Below are 22,248 nucleotides of genomic sequence, written 5' to 3' on the forward strand. Positions count from 1 at the left end.
TAATTGTAGCCACAGTGCAAAAGAACTACAAATCAGATAAACTTCGTTGTATACCTGAATTGCAATATTAGTGGAGAATACCGTTAACAGTAAATATTAATGCTATATTTTATTAAGCAGTTAGTAAAAGTGATATTTGTACTAGAAACAAGAAACAGAATGATCGCCTGAATCTCCATATGAAGAGCAAAATGCGTAGGAAAACTTGAGCAGCTTAGGAAGAAAATTTTCCGTGCGAACCCCAAAAGAGATTTTTATGGGCTGTATTCATTTGGTCAAAATGTGTTTAAATGGATTAGATTCCAAAATAAAAATTCACATTTATCTCATGCGAAGGAAAATATTTTTCTTTCCACTTAAATAAAATAAAATTGCACTAAAGAATTTGTATATCAATTTATACCATTAGTTTCCGTAACGTAAGTGAACTGAATCCCTGATTTTACCAATATCAGACCTAACTGTACCAGAGTTCAACTTTGATCTAGCACTAGGATAAATTAATAAATGATTAGCATAATTTATTTACTGATAATGCTTGGAAATATGTTGTAGTGCGACATGCATCAGTCATGAAAACTGCTTTATGGCTCTAGGATATAAACTGTTCTCAAACTTGGAATGTAAAAACTTCCGTTTCAGACCTTAAATCTAATTAATTTAAACATTTTACTGTGTATATTTCATTATTTTACATGCTGCGTAATATTTAACAATATTTTAATACGAAAGCAGTATATCCAGCTTTCAAATACATGTAATTTTAACCACCATTCATAAGTACTTTTTTAATAGGGATTCAGCAACATGCCCTATAAGAAAACTCGGGATACGGCCCTGGTTACAACTATAGTCGCTGGAGATCAAAATGTTTTATTCCCTACACTGTAGCCACTGCTTGTGTTGAAATTGTTGAGTTTTTAATCAAACATTCGTTCAAATTTTACAAACTATGAAATAAACAATAAGACAAATTCCAAATTCGGGCTGCCAGGTGTCCATGTTCGGGTGGAGGACTATGTTATTCAAAATTTGATGACTCTAGGTACCTTTGATTTTCACAATTAAAGTTGTGAAAAAGCACTTCAACATACATAACTTCATGTACATTCTTCAGTATTTAGTTTCTTTAAATATAATACAAAGCAATAATATTTCGTGGCAACAATTTGAAAAGTGATACTGATGTTTATAGTAATTCGACGCAAAATGTCATTTCGAGACTAATAGCCCTTCTGGGATAACGCCCATTTGGGCTAAAATGATAAATATCATATTGCATAAAGTTAAAAGCATATAGTAGTAAACAGTAATGGAATAGACTTGCTGTATAAAGGGAAAACAACGATCATTTATATATTACAAAAAATTTTATGTACTAGTTGTTTAGAATTTATTTTTATTTTGCGTAGTTTGTTTCGAAATTTTCAAATTGGGTCATAGTAAATCTGGATTGATCGAAGCCTTGCTATGCGAAATATTAGAAGCATCAAAATGTCCCTTCAAATAATTTTTGAGAAAGAGGATATTACTGAGTTTTTTAAAGCAAAATGCCATACTACCTTACCTTCCTTGATAGCAGTTTTATCTTATCTTAGTTTCCTTCGCAAAATGTTTCAAAGCTAGATTTATAATTGGTATTTTACGCCTTGAGTTAACATTGAGAATATGTCAAATTTTATCTTTCGAAAGTTTCTTTAAAGAATTTAGTGTTTAACACATGAAATACTTAGTACAACTTCAATTTAAACATATCAAATTTTGTTTTACTTTTTGCATTAATTACAGATTTTTTTCAATGTATATGCTGTTCACAACTTCCATAATGCACTCATGTAAATTTTTTATATTTTCTGTATAGAACATTAAATAATCAGAAAACAACTTATTTCATTGTGGCATTACAGGAAAAAAAAAATCTTTTTGATCTTATCTGCTAATTAATAAAAGCTACCACAAAAATGTAAGAACAAGTGTAATTTTTATAACATTGATAACGAAGTGCATAAAAATAACACACTTTCCGTTTCTGTTTCAGCTTTACCCTTCCGTCCATGGTGATCAGTATGGGTCTGTCATTGACGAAATTCAACAGCATTTAAATGACCACGTGAAAACGTTGTCCAGCGGCGAAAAGTAAGTTCCTGAAGAAGAATTCTTTAAATATTTTTACAGAGTTTTTTAAAGAAACAAAAATTGCCTTAACGTATAACACACTTGTTAAGAAAAACGAACTTCATTTGATTCATTTCTTAAATATAACTTTAAATTTTTCAACAACGCGTGTATTGCACGGATATTTTGTTTCAGCTTTTAAAGTGTAGTTGAAAACAAAAGCTTATTTATGTAGCTGGACGTGTTCAATTTCTTGTTTTCTAATGCAATCTTAGAAGTTACCAAGTAAATTTTTTAAGTATATTTTCAGTTTCTTTTTGGACGACATAATTAACAAAAATATCTTGAGAGGTATGTTACCTATAATAAGTGTAATAAATTATTTTACTAATAATAATGCAAAGAGCTTCATTAAAATGTGCCATTTTGCTTAATAATTTTCAGTGAAACTGTACTGAGTTGAAGGCACACAAAAGAAAAATTATCATCTAAATAAATAAAAATCCATTACAGGAAGCGCAAGTTATTACGCGCAAATGTACGAGTATTCCTTTTGCCGCACTTCGTATTTATTACTTCTCCCCCCCCCCAAAAAAATATATATATGCACATATATATACACACATACACATATATATGAATGAATATACACACATACATACAGATATATATGTATGCTAAAATCAGCTTTCGCGAGCGTGATAACGAAAAAATGTGTTAAAATCTTTTCTTGCCACGAGTAAAAATTCAATGAACAGTGACAACTTAGTTTTTTGTAAAACTCTTTTTATTTAAGCTTCAGACAGTATACAGTAATTTAAATTTCCTTTCGCGTTACACTTGATATTTATTTTGGTTGTTTTAAACATTTGTAACAGTAATTCTTTTTAATCGCAGCGTTTCGTCACCGTACGGAACTGCCCACTTACGCCATCTCGTGACGAACCTCGAAAGATTTTACAGACGAATGCAATCCCCGGAAAATTTCGCAGAAGAAGACATGAAGTTGGGCGGCTGTTGGTAAGTTAAATGTTTAAAAAGAGCTATAAAATAAAAACGAGAAAGGCTTTCGGATTTTACATTATGCCCCAAAGAGGGCGTTTTTTTAACGTTTTGTGGGTTACCTTTATTTATTAAATATCACGTTCTTTGCACTGAAACCATAAAATTCAGTTCAACAGCAATATCGCAAAATAACTTTAAAATGAGCATATCTTTAGAATTTCCGACACACAGTCTCACACGCTGGAGATAATCCCCCCCCCCGTACAGTGTTGCCATTGCTCGCTTTGAAATCGTTGAGTTTGCTAATCAAAAATTCGTTAAAGTTTTGCAAAATATGAAATCGATAAAACAAATTCCAAATTTGACTTTCCAGATGCCCATTTTCGGATGGCAATGTACGTTATTCAAAATTGCATGGCTCTAGGTACCGTCGTTTTATCACGATGCTTGAAACATACATACGTTTGTGCAGGTTCTTCATTATTTAATTTCTTTAAATATAACGCAGAACGATAATACGAGTATTTGGTACAACAATTTGAAAAGTAAAACGGACAGTTAAAGTTTTTCGACGCGAAATGCCAAAACGAAATAAATAGCCCTCTGAGCTGACGCCCTTTGGGCTAAAAAGTATAAAAGTAAGATTTATATATATATACATATATATATATATATATATATATATATATATTAATTATTAAAGAGACTATTTCTTTATTAAATTCGAGCGTTTTAAATTTAGAATGTCAAATAAATTTTATACAGTCTGTGGCAAAATGAAATATGTCGAGGCACTTTCACAGATAAAAGAAGAATACTTTGGAAAATTTAAAATTCCAGCTGGAACTAAAGAAAGAAAAGATAATTTCGAACATGCAAACTAACAACTGGTGTTGAAATATCAAGCATGTTTTATGCGTTTTATATTTGCCAGCGTTATAAAAAAGTGGTAAATACATGGCGACTACATTGGAGATGATACTTAATATTTTTCTTATAAGTAAATAAATATCATGCAGTTCCATGACATTATATGCTACCAATGAAACGATTACATTCAACTGCTATTTAATAGCAACCTCGCCAAATGGTAGGATAGTTTAATGCAAAAATTTGCTCTAAGTGTCTTTTTCGCATGTTGCCAGATGATCGCGATTTCAAGAATGAAGCTTTTATTTTTGTAAATAAATAAATGTATTTTGTAGTAACATAAAATAAGTTTTCTAAATATACAAATGATCTAAAATCCGTTTGTCCTCTTTAATTAAATTTGAAGTCTGATTTTTCTTTAAAAACATAATTTCCACAAAGTTTTACGACTGAATTTTTTAAAATCTTAAATGTATTAAAATGTCAAAAAAGATGTAAATAAATATTTAACTAAACATAACTGATCACTTAACTACAATTTACTTTAGTTCACTTACATTATCCACAATTTCATTATTTATTTCAAGATTTTACTTCTCTTAAGATATTCACAAGGCTTATTCAATTAGTGAAATGCATTTTTTTGAAGCCTTTCACATTCCTAAAAAAATTTACCTTCTTGAGTAAATTATATTAATTAAAATTTTTTTAACTGATGTTTTCAAAATTCTAATAACTTTTTTTACATTTAGCTTTTGTTTTCATTAATAGATGATGCTCAATTCTTTTAATAACTCGCTCTCCTTTTTCTTAAATCGTATTTAACTGTTTTCTGCTCCCATTTATCTAACGATTTTAGTCTGAAAGAGAGGGACTCACATCAGATCGTTATTAAAATCGATAGAATTTCTAATCCAGCTGAAAGCTGATTTGTTACCTGCTTTTAAATTTTGTATTAATTTGATGAATTTTCAACAGAAGGTTTTTCAAATAGAATGCGCAACCTAAGGAAATCAAGGATTATTTATTTGTTTTATTTTACAAGTGCCAAACATTAGCGCTTAAGCCATTAGTTCACGGCCTCTCAAGTAATTTTTAACAATGTCCTTATACTGACAAAGTGCAGTACAGTTATTTAAATGTTAAAAAGTCATAGGCTCATTGGAGTCACACAAAACACAGTGTTGTCTATATTATCTAATTGGTGTTGTCTATATCAGGGTTGGCCAAACTTCGTGTCAGTAAGAGCCGCACGTTTGAATTCAGGAATGTTCGAGAGCCGCATCTAGATTTTCTAAAAGCCACAAGTTCATATTTACATCATTATAGAAGTAGTGGAGGAGGTTTCAGATAGATAACTTTGTAAAAAAGTCTAAACTAATTAATTACTTCCTTTTGGACACTGAATAATTTTAGTTTACCATATTTCATGTATATATATTTTATATGCATAATGAGCCGCACAAATTGCCTGCGAGAGCCGTATCAGGTTCGCGAGCCGCACTTTAGCCACCCTGGTTTATATGTTAGCTATAGATCATTGAAAGTTTATAAGTCTCCCGTTCTAAATTTAATTCTTAATATAATTTATTAGTGCGAAGAAAGGAATGCTTTCTTACGCCATAACTAAAAAATCTGATCTGTACATCACATGACTTCCTTGTACGGAATATTAAATTATACGCATTTTTTCTTGCATTTCATTTAAACTTACTGGATTGAATTAAATCTACTTCGCCGACAGCGCGTAAACCACAATAGAATAAATGCATTCTTTAAAATTCACTCTAGTATTTGTTTACCATAGCGACACTCTGGCGCTATATTCACTTAACAGCATTATATTTCGTTCATATTATAACTCAGAATGCACAAAATTTATAACATTTAAAGAATAGAATTATCTAATCGTTGCCACATGTTCTATTCAAATACTATAATAAAGCTAGAATGATGTATAAAAGAAATTAAGCAAACAAAACAAAACAGAAACAGTTTTTCACAGACGATTGAGTATTTCTCATTTAATTAATTCAGTTCTCACTTCGCGAGAAGGCAAAAATACATAAAAACTCAAAATATCTATATTAAAAATTACGAAGTAAATCTTAAACACTTATTTCCTCGAAAAAATTCCAGAAAGGATTAAGCATGATTTAATTGGCACTAATAAATGAAGGCATTATCTTTGTTGTTGAGAAGCTAAGTTTCTCTAGATTGGCAACAAATCCACTAGTCTGCTGTTTCAAATGTAAACAATCAATGGCCGCCATCAAAAAAATAGCTTAGAGCATTTAAACAATTTTAAAATTGTTGATAATTCAAAACATATTGCATACAGATTTACTAAAGGAATAAAAACCTTAACCGGAAGATAAAAACAACATAATTCAATAATTTTTAAAGCAAAAAATGTACAATTTACAAACATATACGAGTAAAAAACTGAGATCACTGAGCCGGGTAACAGAGTGGATATATATATAAATATATTTATATACGTTTGGTGCAGCCGATTGCAACCAAAATACGAGGTGCACATCTACATGTTATAGCAGTCCTATATACAAAATTCCAACGTTCTGAGGCTACCCGTTTTTGAGTTATGCGAGATAGGTACGTACGTACTTTCGTACATGCGTTCGTACAGACGCCACGAAAACTTCTCTTCAGAATTAATTTTAAAGCAGTTTTTATAATTTTTTTGGAGGAAACGAGTCTTTTATTCTGTCCTTACGTACAGATATCACGCAAAAACATCGTTAAATTGCATTCGATAGCGGTCAAAATGGATATTTTCGTTGAGCTATGCTGCCTGAAACTTTTCGAGATTACAATACTTCCTTTTTACTTCGTATAAGGAAGTAAAAAGACAGAAAAAAAAAAGATTAGTAGGAGTGAGTGCAAGAGCAGATTTGTAGATTTCGAGCTCAACGAGAGCGTAAAAAACCTCAACTAACCCTTTTGGGCGACCGTTAAAATCTGAAAACCTTTCAAACTTTTTTTTTTTTTTAACTTTTCATTTTCTAAGAAATGCTTTCTTTATTATTCAATTTTTATTATTAGTCCAAAGGGGCTTTGTTCCTGAAGGACTATTGTTTTCGTTTTTCGATTTTGCGTTGAATCACTATAAATGTCCGTTTCACTTTTCAAACTGTTGCCCCCAAATGTTAAAGTATTGTATTATATTTGAAGAAAAAAATTAAATAATGAAAAATCTTCATAAATGTATGTCTATTTCTCCCATTGTGATAAAACAACGGTACGTAGAACCATCGAATTTTGAATGACGTAACCCTCCAACGAATATGGGCATGTGGAAGACCAAATTTGAAATTAGGAATTTGTTTTATGATCGATTTCATATTTTGTAAAACTTTAACGAATTTTTGAGTAACAAACTCAACGATTTAAAAGCGAGCAATGGCAACACTCTACGACGGGGGGGGGGCAAACCTTTTTATTTCCAGCGGGCGCGGAACTGTGTATCGGAAATTCTAAAGATAGGATCATTTTAAAATTATTTTGCGCCATTGCTACTGAACTGAATTTTATGGTTTAAGTAAAAATAACATGATATTTAATAAATAAAGGTAACCCACAAAACGTTAAAAAACGCTCCTTTGGACGTAATTTAAAATCTGAAACCTTTCAGATTTTTAAAAATTTTTTATTTATTTTTTAAGACTGAGACATATGATAATTTTTTTGGGGGGGGCAGGGGACTCTTTAGATTCGAGATCTCCCGAAGGCACGATCTTCCGCTTCAGTCTGCGAAAAAGTAGTTCATAGTATTTTCAGAATTTGGGGCTTCTGTAAAGATAAAGTGTGCTCAGGTTTTCGCTTCAAGCTCAAAAAATATAGCCGAGATAATTATACAGTGTGAAATTATTTATCTTTAGATTATCAAGTGTGCCGCAGTTTTTTAAACGATCTTTTATAATAAGGATATTAAACTATAAAATTGTTTTAAGTTCCAGTTTAGGCGTCGAGACAAAATGTAATTAAAACATTCATACGGGGATTTGAAATTTATTTTAGAACTGACTTTGAAATTATGCATCATTAGCTATTGCCGGAACACAAATCGTTCTATCTGTCACTGTGCCTATCCACTAACTCGTTAAAATTTTGCATGTAAAGCCGAATACTTATTTACTCTGAGAAATTTATTCGTAAAAAGGTTTAAAAAAAGCCACACATTCTCCCAGCATCTGGGAAAAGGGACAGATGCTGTCAGTTATTCTGCTTGCTGCATAATGCATGTAGATTTGAACCTCTCCCATTACGGATGTGGAGCTGAACGAAGTTTTGTCAAGTATAGCCTTCTAAACCAGTCTGGATCTGTATGTAAAAGTACAGAAAATTTCATTCTCGCTAAATCGAATTTGAAATCTTCCTTTTTAAAGAAAGGGCGCTTATTCGTTTTCGTTTTAATGTTGGAATTTTTTTTCCCCGTTTTCTTTCTAAGTAAAAATAGTATGCTTCTCAAATCGATTTTCGATTTTTTTTTAATAGTTGAAGGATAAGTTAAAAGCAAATCATGTTTTCTGGCATCTTGGAAAGAAAAGCAGTCTTAAAAAGGCAGTTTCGGTCTATTACTTTCACTAGCTTATACAAAACTTGCTTATTCCCTTGTGATAATTTATATATCAATATTTTCTTGCTTTTTGCTATGCGATCAATATATTCAAAAGTAATATGTTCTGTTATTCAAAAGTAATATGTTCTGTTATGTTATCTGTTATGAACAAAATCATTGGACAGGTTACTTTATTACTAATCAAAAGTAATCAGGTGGTGACGTAGATTTCATCCATGCGAAAATATGTGGATTCCAATATCGATACCTAGGATATGATTTATTATGTAACAGCAAACAATATGAGAGTATTTGCCAAGGCGAATAATGCCTTTGCACAAGAAGGGAAATTCTATTATATTTAGGTTACACTTTGCAACATAATAAGAAATCTCACTCACCCAGCTTGCCTCGAGTCGAACTGCCAGTGTTAGCAAGAATTATCCGCTCACCCGCTGGTGAACTTGTAACTCTAATGTCTTTGAGAAAAAAGAAACACTTAAATCTATCGATGTGAAAGCAAAAATGACTCTAAGAAATTGTCAAGAAGAGTAGGTGATAGTACTGGGAAAAGTACAGAAAATCTGAGATTTCATATTTTCAAGTACTGTCGACAAATTTTGGAAATAGCTGAGCAAAAGCCTCATAGTTTCTGTTTGTGAAGCCAAAGGTGAGGGAACAACTTTAACTTCAAAGCTTCAAGGGCAAATGATCAGCGATGGCACAAATGAATTCACTTATGCTTATTTCACGTATTTCACGTATATTTCGACATAAGCGAAAAGAATAACGAATACTGAGTGCTTGTATAAAAGAATTTTTTTTTTGCCTATAAAAAAGAATTACTTCTTTCCAGAGCATTCTTTCAATGCCATTGATTTAAGGCTAAATAAGACTTAAATCAAAGAAAGGAGTATTATGGGATGTACTAATTGATCTTCGTTCAAACTATATCTCTTTCAAATTAACTGTGGTAATTTCAAATAATAACTTCAAATTAACCGACAATAATGTTGTAAAATTTTGATAACATTCTTGCGAAGAAAATAATCATAAGAAATTGTTCAAGTTAACTAACACATGCGCTGATAATGTTTTAACACGCAAAATTGGAACTTTCCCTCTTATCTTCTCGAAACACACAGACACAGAACGTTTCCTTTTGCCTTCTAAAAAAAACTTGTTTGCTGGGTGCATGCATCTACGTAGGAGTAATCAATTTTTAATTTACAGTTGCTCGCGTTTTTATTTAGTGTAAAATCAATTGTAAAGTACCTGCTTGTAAAGAAAAATGCACTTTATTAAATATTTATAACAATCGCAATTACTGGAAAGTTCATAAGTCTAGAAAAGTCTATTTTTATATCATGTTATACTGATATATTCTTAAAATAGTGCGGTAAATTTCCAAGTAAAGAACCAGCCAATCTTAAATCAGGATAAGATTTAATAGAAAATAGTGAAATATTAAAAACAAATAATAATAATAATAATAAAATAAATAATAATAATAAAATAAATAATAAGCCCTTATAAATGGCTTGATACTTGCTCATTCAGCCTTCGTTGTCAATGACCAAACTCTTCTCATCGAGAACATTGCCCAGGGTGCACCATCAGGACCATCCGATGTTATACACGCGGAAGTGGAATATGCAACCATAAACATCTGTGTATTTTTCGTGATTCGAATCTGGACCCAATAATATGCAGCTAGCTTCGTTAAATACCATATCGAATATCTAGTCTCTTATAAACCGTCTTATGTGGCAGAAAAGTGGAGAACTTTTTTCTGATACGTAAGACGGACTAGCGTAGCTATCTTCCCCTGATCTAATTAAAACTCTGACAAATCTAGTCTCTTTATTGCATCGTCTGAAAGTTGAATTTCTTTTACACAATACTCAATGCAGTAATAACGCTGATTTGATACTTTCATTGGTTGAAAATATCAGTTATCTGCCCCACATTAATGCCATAAACCTTCAACAAATAATATGAAGCTTTCATAATTTGTAAACATGAATATAAGTGTAGAGACATTAGGATTTTTTGGAAGCAAGAGAGATTGAAAAATTAGCAACCGCCTTCGCCGGGAATTGAATCCCGGACCCTGAAATCCTGGTTCAGTGTCCTAACCACTATACCACGAAGGCTCGCTAGGAAGGCGGGAGAAATACCTTATATAAAGTGCAGAAAAATAGCATAATTACAACGAATCCTCAATGAATTATATGTTACTTTCAGTTTTTGTAGCGTCATAATACTATGTTCAAATAATGCCATTAGCTTTCAGTGAATAAATACGACAATTCCAGTGTTTATAAATATTCTTTTAGCATTTATATTAGCACAAGCTCTCAAAACAGTAGTATAAAAACTTCCATATTAGTAGTTAAATATCAGTGCACTGTGCAGCACTTATAATAATATAATAACACTAATAACAATCAAAGAAAAATAATGATAATAATATAATATCAATGATGATAATAACAATAGGACATTTTTATTGTGATAAACATCTGTGTAATGCTCAGAATTTATAATGCTACTAATATCTAAATAATGTGATGCTTGCACTGATTGTAATTAGCAATACGATCTGCAATACCGGTTAATAACACACACCATCAGCCTGGATCTGATAATTGTCTAAGCTCACAAAGCGAACCTAAGACACCAGAAATAATACAGTAATTCTTCGTAATCTTGCTTTACCTCATAAAAGAAAGAAAACATGGGCTTTTGGGGGAGGGGGCATGAGAACCCGCTCTGCTTAGCATCCTATAGACTTCTTTAATCGGATATTACCCGCAATGAATAATATGATATTTTCGATTATTTGCGAATATTATTGTAATCTCTAAATCTGGTAACTGGAAAAATTCTCAACGGATACAAGGCACATTTTGGTACTTATCTGCAATCTGAAGGTGGCAGATTTAAGACAGCATATATGTTGAAAATAACGTTATACGTTAAACGATGGCAAATTAATGATCGTAACTGTTATTACATGCGTATTTGTTAACTACTTAAGTAACCTTTTAGTTAGTAGTCAGCCAATCGACCGCAATGTAAATAATGCAAGCTCCTTTCGCAATATTACAAAAATAACAACGTATGTAATTTCTCCAATGGAAAACCGATCATTTTAGAAACCGTGTAAGTTCTATGAAAGTGGAACCAGACACCGAAAGTTTTAGTTTCTAACTTCGAGCTTTCTCACCACGCTTGTCGAATAAAGAATGTCTTCATTGTTTAAACCAGTCCTGCCACTCCTATTAATTGATGAAAGAGAAGATTATTGTTTGTCAGCGGGTTCGTTAATGTAATGAAGCGGTAAATGGAGGTAGTAAAGACTATCGAAATCTGTCTAAAAGCTTTCAATTAGTTAAGTACGCAGCTTTCTTTCTTCTTTCCCTTTAAATATCGTTTGTTGCCATAAAGTTTTCTAGCTCTGCGGTAATCACGTACCTCGTAAAGTTATCCCAGAGTTTTACTTCAGTTTTCCGTAAAGCAAAGCTGCGTGTACCGAATATTAATTTGTGTTAAATTTGTCGAAAGAATTATTTTTAAAAAAAAGTACTTTTTGTACTGTTTACTTGTCAATAAGCACATCTTGTTAGTCTTTCAGATTTTCTCGTATTGTCATCCTGTTATGATAACTCCTTATATATGATTGCCCAGAATATATCACTATTATTGCAATCAGTCATATACCAAGTTGAAGAAGAAGAGAGAGAGAAAATAACTATTTTCCATTTTTTCTTGTTTGCATATGGAAAGGAAAGGAATAGAAGACACACTCAACTGCGGCAACGTACTTGTGTAGAGGCAGCTAAATGCCTCTATCAAACTTTCTCGGCAAATGAATAATTTACGCTAGTAATTTATATATCTTACTTTCAGTTATGAGAAAATGCAAATACATGTAAATAAAGAACAATATTCCGGATGTTTAGCTACGGTTGCGTCTGTTATGACAGACTGCTAATTATAATGCATCAAAGAGTCAGTTGGAATATTCCCCATTATATAGTGTATTTTGTGTGCCTTTGCCTTAAATTAATAAATATGTCTGCTGTTTACTACCCATGGGAGGTATTTCTGCATGCTTGTACTCACTGTTCTACTTTCATGCAACGTACGATATTTTATATAAAGCCACATATCATTATTTTTATCGTATGGCTCTTTAATTTTTATTTTAATTTGGGAGCTATTCTAATAACTACAACGATATACTTAATATGCAATGCAAAACACCGTTTTGTTTCATAAAACGTTCATGGTAATAAAACTGGGCTTCAGTTTAAATTTGAATTCACAGGCAGCTTCGAAGCTCACAGGCAGTTTCAAATAATTTCTGTTAAACAATATTATCTAGTTATTCCTTCCTTCAATCATATCATGATTTGATTATCCTTCACACTCGCACATAGGGTTTCCTGCTACAATTGTAAATTTTTAAATTCCGAAAATGAACCGGCAACCTTTTGATTACACTGTCAGGTTTCTCTAACCCATTGACCGACTTCGAATAACTTCTGCTTAATAATAAAACTTACGTGTTTTGCCCTTAGGGATGTGACGTTATTGCTCTGACTACCTATCCTTTTGCAGTTGATTTTAAGAGAAAACTTCACGTATTCTAGAAAGACGGGCACACTATGTCTTTTCCTGAAAGCAAATATATTTTGTTCACTTTTGCTGTTTAAAAAAAAATTTTAAAAAGAAGGTTTCCTACCTTTCTTGGAATGCAAAGAGTTTATTTTAAAACTAAAATCGATCTAGGAATGAATTTAGCTTTAATTTAAACATTCTGCTTTTTTAATTTTATTTCCTTGTACTCTTTGGAAAGTGTACTATGTTTTTCACTTGCTTTATAATATAATAGGTTTTTCTATTTTATTTTGTAAAATGCGAAAATTTCACCAGTTTTAAGCAGCAAAAGTAATTAAATAAAATATGAACTTAAAAGACTATATTCGATTCTCCTTATTGCTTAAGAAAGTAAAATTATTCATCTCCGAAGAGTAATTGTTACGCGTCTCCTTCAGATTCAATATCTGTTTCTATTTTTTACTCTAACAAGGCTGAAAACCATTTACGCACTTCTGCGCAGATCCATCAGTAAGGAAGATTTACTCTAGTTACATTAGCATCATCCCCATAAATCCGACACGACTCTGAAGGGAATTACACAACTGTGAAACACGTTTTTTTTATATTACTTCTTAGTTTCTAATGGAGGGATTTTCCATTATATGGTCAGGTTTTATTCTGTTGTATTTTATGTCTTTATCGTACTTATCTCTTCGAATATATCTTCTTCAGTTTTTCGAAGACAAATTTTGCGCTTTAGTTATTTTCAATTTCTCTGCGTTTTAATAGTTCAACAATTATTATCAAATGTATGTAGTTTTTATGCTTGAAGTTCGGCTATAATAATAAATTTATTTATTACACTAAAATAATCAAACTTTCTCAGCTATGGAAAACAAATTGCTATTCTCATTTTATGCGTTATGTAATGAAATAATTATAAACACAATTAAAATGATTGAAAATATAAATTTTTAATGCATCACAAAAGTCTGTCTATCGAATAAATATATAATTTTAAATTAATTCAATTTAAGTGCATCTTATTTTTCTTATTGATACTTTTAAATATAGTTTTCCAGTTTTCAACTTTCAAGACAATAATAATAATAATAATTTTGGCAGTGTAGATTTATCACAAATCTGCACTTAAATCTTACTAAATTTAGGAGCCCTTTAATTCAAGCTACGTAATAAAATGCGTTATAGATTAAAATGGTAACATCTATTAAAGACTGTCTACCGTCCTACTATCTGATAAAAAATACTGTTAGATAAGCACGATGAGTTAACAAATACATCCACTAGAAGATAAAAAAAAATTCATAAAACTTAGAACTAGATTTTTAGTGTTTAGATTCTTGCCCTCCATTCTTTCTTTAACGTGTAAAGCAGTATAGAAAGATAATCAATTTTTATTTAAAATTATTTTTTTAATTGTTGCCTGCATTAGTTGATGGTGGTTACTCGCCTTAACATAAGAATCACAACTGATAATGTCTGTTTCAATATGCAGCTCGCAAATACCGTATTGACGATCACATTGTTTTTGTTGTATGATGTTTTCCATTTATTCATATGTCTACTCACGCTTTATGAACGAGTTTCGAGTAAAATGTTATTATCGTGTTACATTAATCTTTTAGTTTTATCTCTCTTATCCACTCCACTCAACAGTGAAGCGAACCTTTGAATTTCTGATAAAAATCCAAGCTGAACTTCTTTTATTTATCACTTATTTATTTATTTATTTGAATTTTAAATAATCAGTATTATTCTTTCACAACTTTTTAGCATGTAAAAATGATTACTTTCATTACAAATAATTTTCTTAGATGAACTTTGAATTACTTTTCCATATTTTATTGCAATTTCACAAAAATAGTGAGCTATGAGGGGCTATAATTTATTAAATTACGAAATTTTTCAGAGCCATTAACTAAATTAGGAGTAAAATCATTCTTCGGTCAATTTTATATTCAGGCATTTAACCTAACATGATAAAGCAAGATATGTAGGACATTTGTTCAGATTTTCTTGGAAAATACCAGGGTTTTAAGTAAGATTCGTTCGTGAATACCGTTTGAAATTTCGCATCTGCGTAAGATTGAGTGTGTGCACAGGCTGTTGGTACTCTTTGTGCTTATCCGACGCCACTTGCATTCACGGCATGAGCCTGTATGCTTTGTAGTATGAGATTAAGAAAATTGAATGCTTCATCGAATGTAAAATACGGCCAGTCACCTATTTTTAATAGCAAGAAACATGAAAGATACGGATATTCCTTGCTAGATATGTTAAATGTACGTTGATGATGCAATGCGTGACAGTAAAATGAGATACTCGATGATATTATTCAAGAAAAGTCAAGAACATATATGTGACGAATCCCACTGTGGGCGGTTTTGCGCAGGAAGTTGTGATCCAAATTTACACAAATAGGAGATTTGTGTAAATGGCACAAAGAGATGATACAGAAGTGAAAACGATCATGAATAACTGACTACCAATTACCTCACAGAACTCTGACGCTGCGACGACAGATTATTTTGAGTGTAAATTCCCAAAAATAAACGTTTTTTAGACAAGTTTTATCGGCTTTGTTTTTATTATAAAACGAACCTTCTTTAAAAATGTAATTTTCTAATATTAAAGAAAAATATCTCTAAAAATTCCAGTTTTAAACATTAAATTGTAAGGATTTATTTTATTCTAGCCAATTATTTTTAGTTTGACTTTCCTGTCCCTCCTGATTTCAGAATGTAAATTTGTGTATGTAAATTTTGTCTGACGTAGTATTCAAATTTAAACGTGTTTCTGAAGCAGTATTTAAGCTGCGTTTGAAGAGTTCAAAGGGTAGTAGCAGACTTAGCTCCGATGTTTATGCTGCGAGTCTGAAATTAGCTCTCTAGTCGGTGTCATATACCTTTCAAGTTTATACTGATATTTCTCGGCTTGGCTTTGCTGAGTGCTTTAGAGTTAGGTGAGCTAAGGAGCCAGTCATTAGATATTTTAATTTACTAGTGATTTGTTACATTCTTATTTTCTGTTAATTTTACGTAGCCACGAGTGGTGGTGATTTGTGAGCACGAAGTTCATGCATCTGTTTTAATTTAGCTTAAATAAAAAGGTTATTTAAACCTTTCTTCTGCAGTATTTATTCTTAAAGACATCGCGAGAATTCGCTACTTTGTCTTCGACGTAGAGTTATATGTTGCCATAGACTCTATAAAATAACAACTAAATAAATTACATTTCTTTATTATAGTTGAGTATTTATTTAATTGTTATTCTATTTATTATTATTTTACGGTTTCATGCAATATTTCATATAATTTAATAGATTGTTTTTGACGGCTTTGGAGCACTCAAAAATTTTACTTGAATAAACGGTTAAATTCCTCTTCGCTTTACGCTATTTTTGCATTAGAAAAGTTTTATAGCAATACACTACTTTTTTTCCTTAAAGCAAGGGGAAATATACCGTATACCATGGGATAAATTTATTTGAAATAACATCGTCAGACTAATATTAAATTTTCCCAAATTTTTAAAGTTTGATTCTTGTTTCTTAATATCTCAAGATTATATGAAGGTTTATTCCCCCAGAGTAGTTTTGTTACAGATTTCCTTAATTAAAAACGATTCCACGAACTTGAAGCGGAAATTACTTTTTCATTTGGAATTTATCATAAAAATTTAAGATAATTTAAAAAAACTCTTCATTTGTAATGGAATGTGTAATAAAATCAAATAGGATACGTATAAAATTCGGATTTAAACGAGGAGACTTTAAATTACATCAGCCTTCTCTGGTGTAAATTAATGATAATAATAATAACAAAAGATAAAGCTATTTAAATTCTTAAATGTTTTCTTCAGAATATTTGTTGAAATCTTAAACATTTTCTACGGTTCTGTATTAATTTGCAGAGAAATAATATTTTTCCCTTTAAAAACAATTCCACTAATACAAAGCCTTATCTTTTAAATATCCATAAGACTAAAACAGCTACCATGCAGAAAAAAAGATATCTGTAATCGGTGTTTATGCGGAAGGTCTCTCCTTTAATTATTAGGGTTTGTACGAAAGTCACCGACATTTTTATAACTAATGAGAAAAGTTAACATTTCCCTCTCACTGAAGAATGTGTACTTGTTTACGTGTATTTCCAAAGTAGTAATATCTATTAAAACCAGATTTCTTACTGTAACTACCCCTAGAAACATTTTTTTTTTACTTCCTTGTATGAAGTAAAGGAAATATTGTAATCGCGAAACATTTCGGGTATCATATTTCAATGAAAATATCTATTTTGACCTCTCTCGAATCTATTTTGATCTCTCTCGCATCTATTTGAACGATGTTTTAGTGTAGCATCCGTATATATGGACAGAATAAACGACTCTTTAAAAAAAATCTAATTTTAAAATGGATTCAGAAGAGATTTTTGTGACGTACGTACGTATGCATGTATCTCGCATAACTCTAAAACCGTAGAACGTTGAATTTTTGTATATGTGATTGCTATAACATCGAGTTATGCATCTCCCTTTTTTTGTTGCAATGGGTGGTCCCGGCTGGGAGAGCTCAGTTTTTATTCTTGTATGTTGCTAAATTGTGCATTTTTCCTGATTGAATTATGTTTTTCTTATGTTCTGGTTAAGGTTTTTATGCCTTTAGCAAATCTGCATGCAATAGTTTTAGAATTATTAACAATTTAAAAGTTTAAGTGCCTCTAGCTCTATTGTGGTGGCTATTTGTTTACATAATTTCTTAGTAGTATAGTGACTTGAGTTGGTGCGCCAATTTCACTGTCTTTTTACCACGTGGGACCAAAAGTTAACTTTAATTGTTTTGTTCCCCGAAAACTTTACCTTTCTGCCCGTTGGCCGACTAGCTTGTTTCGACGTACGCCAAACTACGTTTCTACGTAGAAAGTAGTAATTAGAGTTTCTGTATGGAAACTCTAATTTTAATTGCGAAAAGTGTTTTTTTAACTATTTTCGATTGTATTTGGTGTTTTAGGCTTCTTTGTATTTTACAATTTTTAATGAAGATCTTTTGAGTTTTTTTATAGTTTAACCTTGCCGCGAAGTGAGAACTGAATTGATTGAATATGAAAATCTCTAATTAAATTTCAGGAAATAAGTTTAAATGAAGTGCAGCAAAATGTATATATAATATAATAAATAGGCCGTTCAAGGAAGTCATGTGGTGTCCGCATCAGATTTTTTTTTCTAAAACTACTTCATCTTAATGATTTGTGTAATCGATTGTAACAAAACACGCAGTTGGTATTTGCCTTAGAGGAAGAATGCTTTCGTGAAGACTTTCTGAAAAGGAACAACGATATAAATTTATTCTTAATAATACTTAACAAAATGCGTCTGCAATCAGCTCTTTTGCCAGGATTAGAATTTGAATTTCCATCGTTTAACTGTTTTTTTACTCACCACCATCGCTTTGTAACCGTCTTCTTGTCAGTGATCTTACAAAATTACTGTTCATATTTGTATGCATTAAATCATTATTACAACTGCTAGTGATGAGAAGCCATGATCAAGTTCAGCGTTTTGAAAATTAAACCTTTGATGCCATTAATTAATGTTATCAAATTAAATCTTTGATTCTTTATCGCCGCATATTCGGCAGCTGTCTATCACTTAAACTTAAATCAAAAAGCTTATATTTGTTTAATATTTTTTTTTCAGTTTAATCATATTTTGTAATGTATTTTAGTAGAAAGACGAATTTTTCTGAGAAAATTGGACATTGGAACATCGGCCGATTTTCGGATAACAGAGGTAAAATTTACTTGATGAAATTTTAAATTGTTTCTATATTTATTATTTGGAGATTGTGTGTTGTATCGTATACTTTTCGGTTATTTTTTCATAATTAGATTTTGTATTATACATTACATGCTTATTATTTTTACGGGACTAAATTTTATTAAATATTAAGTATATAATAATAACAACAGGCGATTTTAATTGCTGTTCCTATAAAAAAGGAAACACAGGCTGAAGTCATGCAAGTCAAAAATACAACTTTACGATAATACTGATAAAACTCTTTTGATTTCAAGGAGACCAGGCAACTAAAGTTAATGCTCTTCGAGGAGTAAAAGTATCCTGAGATCTTTGCTTGAACCACTTTTGCTCTTTGAAGTAGAAAACCGAGGTTGTCTATAACTCCTTCGAAACTGATCAAGTTTTATAACAAAGTATCGCCACACTAAATTTAGAAAAACTAAATTTGACGTTTTGCCTAATTTGATTCCTAATACAAATTGGTGTATATTCTGATGAACCAAAATATTATGGCAAACCTTCTTTACATTATTTTGGCACGTGCAAGCCACCGTTATATTGATTCCTCAAGTTCTTCATCAGAGTTCGAGTTAAAATTATACCAGATTTTCAAGTACAGATCCCCGCAAATCTCGCCGATTAGTAGGAGAGGGTTTGAAATTTTGCCTATTTGCCACGTTATTTGTATATACACTGATCAGTAAAGCATTATGAAGAACCTACTAGTACAGTATTGTTTCAATGCATGCAAAACAGCTACAAACCACCTTGACATTCATTTTGGAAGTTCCTCATAAGTGGTTCAAGGAAAATTGTAATCGATTTGCAAGTACAGATCATCGCAATTCTCGTACAGTACTAATAGGGAGTTAGTAAGCTCAGCTGATACTTCATCAACGCAGAGCCCAGATATGTTCAATAAAATTTATATCTAGCGTAATATCTAAAATTAGAAGGCCTGTACATCAACTGTAATTTACCAGTATGCTCCTCAAATTATTTCCCTACAACTCCGGCCTTAAGACAACGAACATTTTCCTGCTGGAAAAAATCATTTTCGGCGGGGAAGATAGAAGCCATTAACTGGTCAACAGTAATGTTCACAAGATTCACAATTATTATGCTGTGTCCTACAACAGCCATTAGTCCAATGGATTGCCATGAGAATGGACTCGAAAAACTTATTATCCTCACCACCGACCTACTTATGTCCTGCGCTTATATGTTGAGCAACAGTTTGCCTGAAAAACTACGAACCATGACACGGTTGTTGATGTGATGTTATGAAATCGAGGTACTGCTTGCTCAGGTTCACTTGACACATACATTATATTCAGCTATCCTTAGAATCATTGACAGCCTCTTATTTGCTTTCATCAAGGGGTCAGTCACTCATGTCTGCATTCGTAAATCAGGCTTGGACACCCAAAGCCTCGGCATCTGCATCGTCTTTCTTCTACGTTTCATAGCTAGTAACACAAGGAGCTCGGGAACACTTGAACAACAGTGCAGTTTGCAGTTGTCCCTTGTTATGGGGCTTTTACAATCTGACTTTTGTTTCAAGTCAGCAGCTTTCTCATAACATTGTAAGGATCTTAAGTTTTACTAACGTTTATTTTATTTTAAATCTTTACTATCACTTCTTATTTTCTACTTCCGGCCAGAATTATAAGCGTTAATGTATTTATGCAAAGTTTGTCTGGCGAACGCCAAGTACTTAAGTTGTGGCTTTTTGCCAAGCGAGGAAGAGGAAGCAGTTAGTCGAAGCAGGCCGCTTACCTTAGAAGTTTTTACTCAGTTGCTGGTTGCCTTCCAGGCCAGAGGTTTAATCCTCTTGATAATTTTTAAACGTATTGTAGTGTTCACAGTTCTCTGTACTACATACGGCTTCCTGTTAATATAAGACCAATCTTCCACGTTTATTATTTTAAAGTTAAATTAGAGTTTAGTTTTATTTTTATATTCTTACGTTTAGACCACAAGTAGTGGGTCTTTGTATTCCGAAGTACGGAAATTATTGTAAATAGAGAAAAATAAAGGGTTTTCTATACCCTTCTTGTGTATCCTGTCTACTTCCCACAGTCATTGAACATAGCTTTAGTAAGCTCTCTGTTCCGAGTCAGGTCCTTGCATGTTCCCGAAGAAAGTAAGACGGAACATTGAACCTGATAACATGCACACATGATTGACAAAATAATGCTTCAGTATCTCCGAAGCCGTTAAATAATATTCCCACTCTGTCACATATTGCCTACCACAGTACGGCGAGTTCATTTTCACCGTGTAGAGGGATAATGGTGATCAAGTTATGTTGAAGCCACAGCTTAAAAGCTAGTAGTCTAGTTAGTTCATGAAATGACTAGCCACTTCTAATTTCACCCAGCTTATGTGACCGAAATTTATAATAATTTTCAATGAAATATTTTAAACTTAGTCATTTTTATTAGCTGTAATGCTTTAACAGATGACTGCTCGACAGCCGCAGCATAAAGTATTGTTTTAAAAGTGGTAGCTAATATACTCATAATAAAGTTAAAAAATTTGTTTCAAATGTATGTCTATGTCAAAGAATTTATTTATGTTCTAATTCATGTTTTTGGAAAAGTCATATGGGATTACACTGCTTGCAATTAGTTTAAGGTATCTATTAATCTACTAATTATGGGTAAATAATTTTTTAGAAAAGCTTTTTACCAAAAATATGAGTATTTCAAATATTATCATAACTTTAGTAAATATTTTTCTGTTCTTTTCAGAGTCTTTTTTGCCAAGCTGTAGTGATGGTAAGTTATTTTTTCATTATCTTAAATGAGTTCTTTATGCCTGTTTTCTAAAAATAATGAGAAAATAGTTTTTCCTCTAACAACAAAAACTGGGGTTAATACAAACTGATAAAATCATTTACATAACTATAGGCTACCATTAATTTAAAAGAATCGTGTGATTAAGTTTCAGCTATATAGATGCCCTATAATATTCTTATGTAGAAACGCTTTAATTTTGAAAAAGTAGTAACAGATGTTGAAACTTTGTATCTGAAATATGCATTCGATGTTTCAGAGAAATAATTTACTTAAAACACTAAAATGGCGAACAGTAAGTTGGATCGAAATGTGCTTATTACACATGCTTTAATACTAAGACGACTCTAGAATCAACTCCTTAATGAGCCTGTAACTTCAGGTAGAGCCATTTTCGATCTTTACCGCTCAATCTCTTTTCTGTCTGAACATCTTGACCATAAACTG

At 31.7% G+C, this 22,248-nt stretch overlaps 1 protein-coding gene across 3 annotated transcripts in view; it reads left to right on the forward strand.

The window, feature by feature from the left end:
* The window catches only part of LOC118182699 (cadherin-like and PC-esterase domain-containing protein 1), a 522,776-nt gene that overhangs the window by 464,489 nt on the left and 36,039 nt on the right, over positions 1-22,248 (forward strand). For all 3 annotated transcript variants that reach the window (XM_085815937.1, XM_085815938.1, XM_085815939.1), the window contains 4 exons: positions 2,039-2,136; positions 3,013-3,135; positions 18,927-18,991; positions 21,757-21,783. In XM_085815937.1, coding sequence (XP_085672063.1) covers positions 2,039-2,136; positions 3,013-3,135; positions 18,927-18,991; positions 21,757-21,783 — 313 coding nt within the window. The remainder of the gene's footprint in view (positions 1-2,038; positions 2,137-3,012; positions 3,136-18,926; positions 18,992-21,756; positions 21,784-22,248) is intronic.

This window comes from Stegodyphus dumicola, chromosome 4, assembly GCF_044657685.1.
Source record: "Stegodyphus dumicola isolate Sdum_Otavi_A_Nest chromosome 4, ASM4465768v1".
Classification (NCBI taxonomy): domain Eukaryota; kingdom Metazoa; phylum Arthropoda; class Arachnida; order Araneae; family Eresidae; genus Stegodyphus; species Stegodyphus dumicola.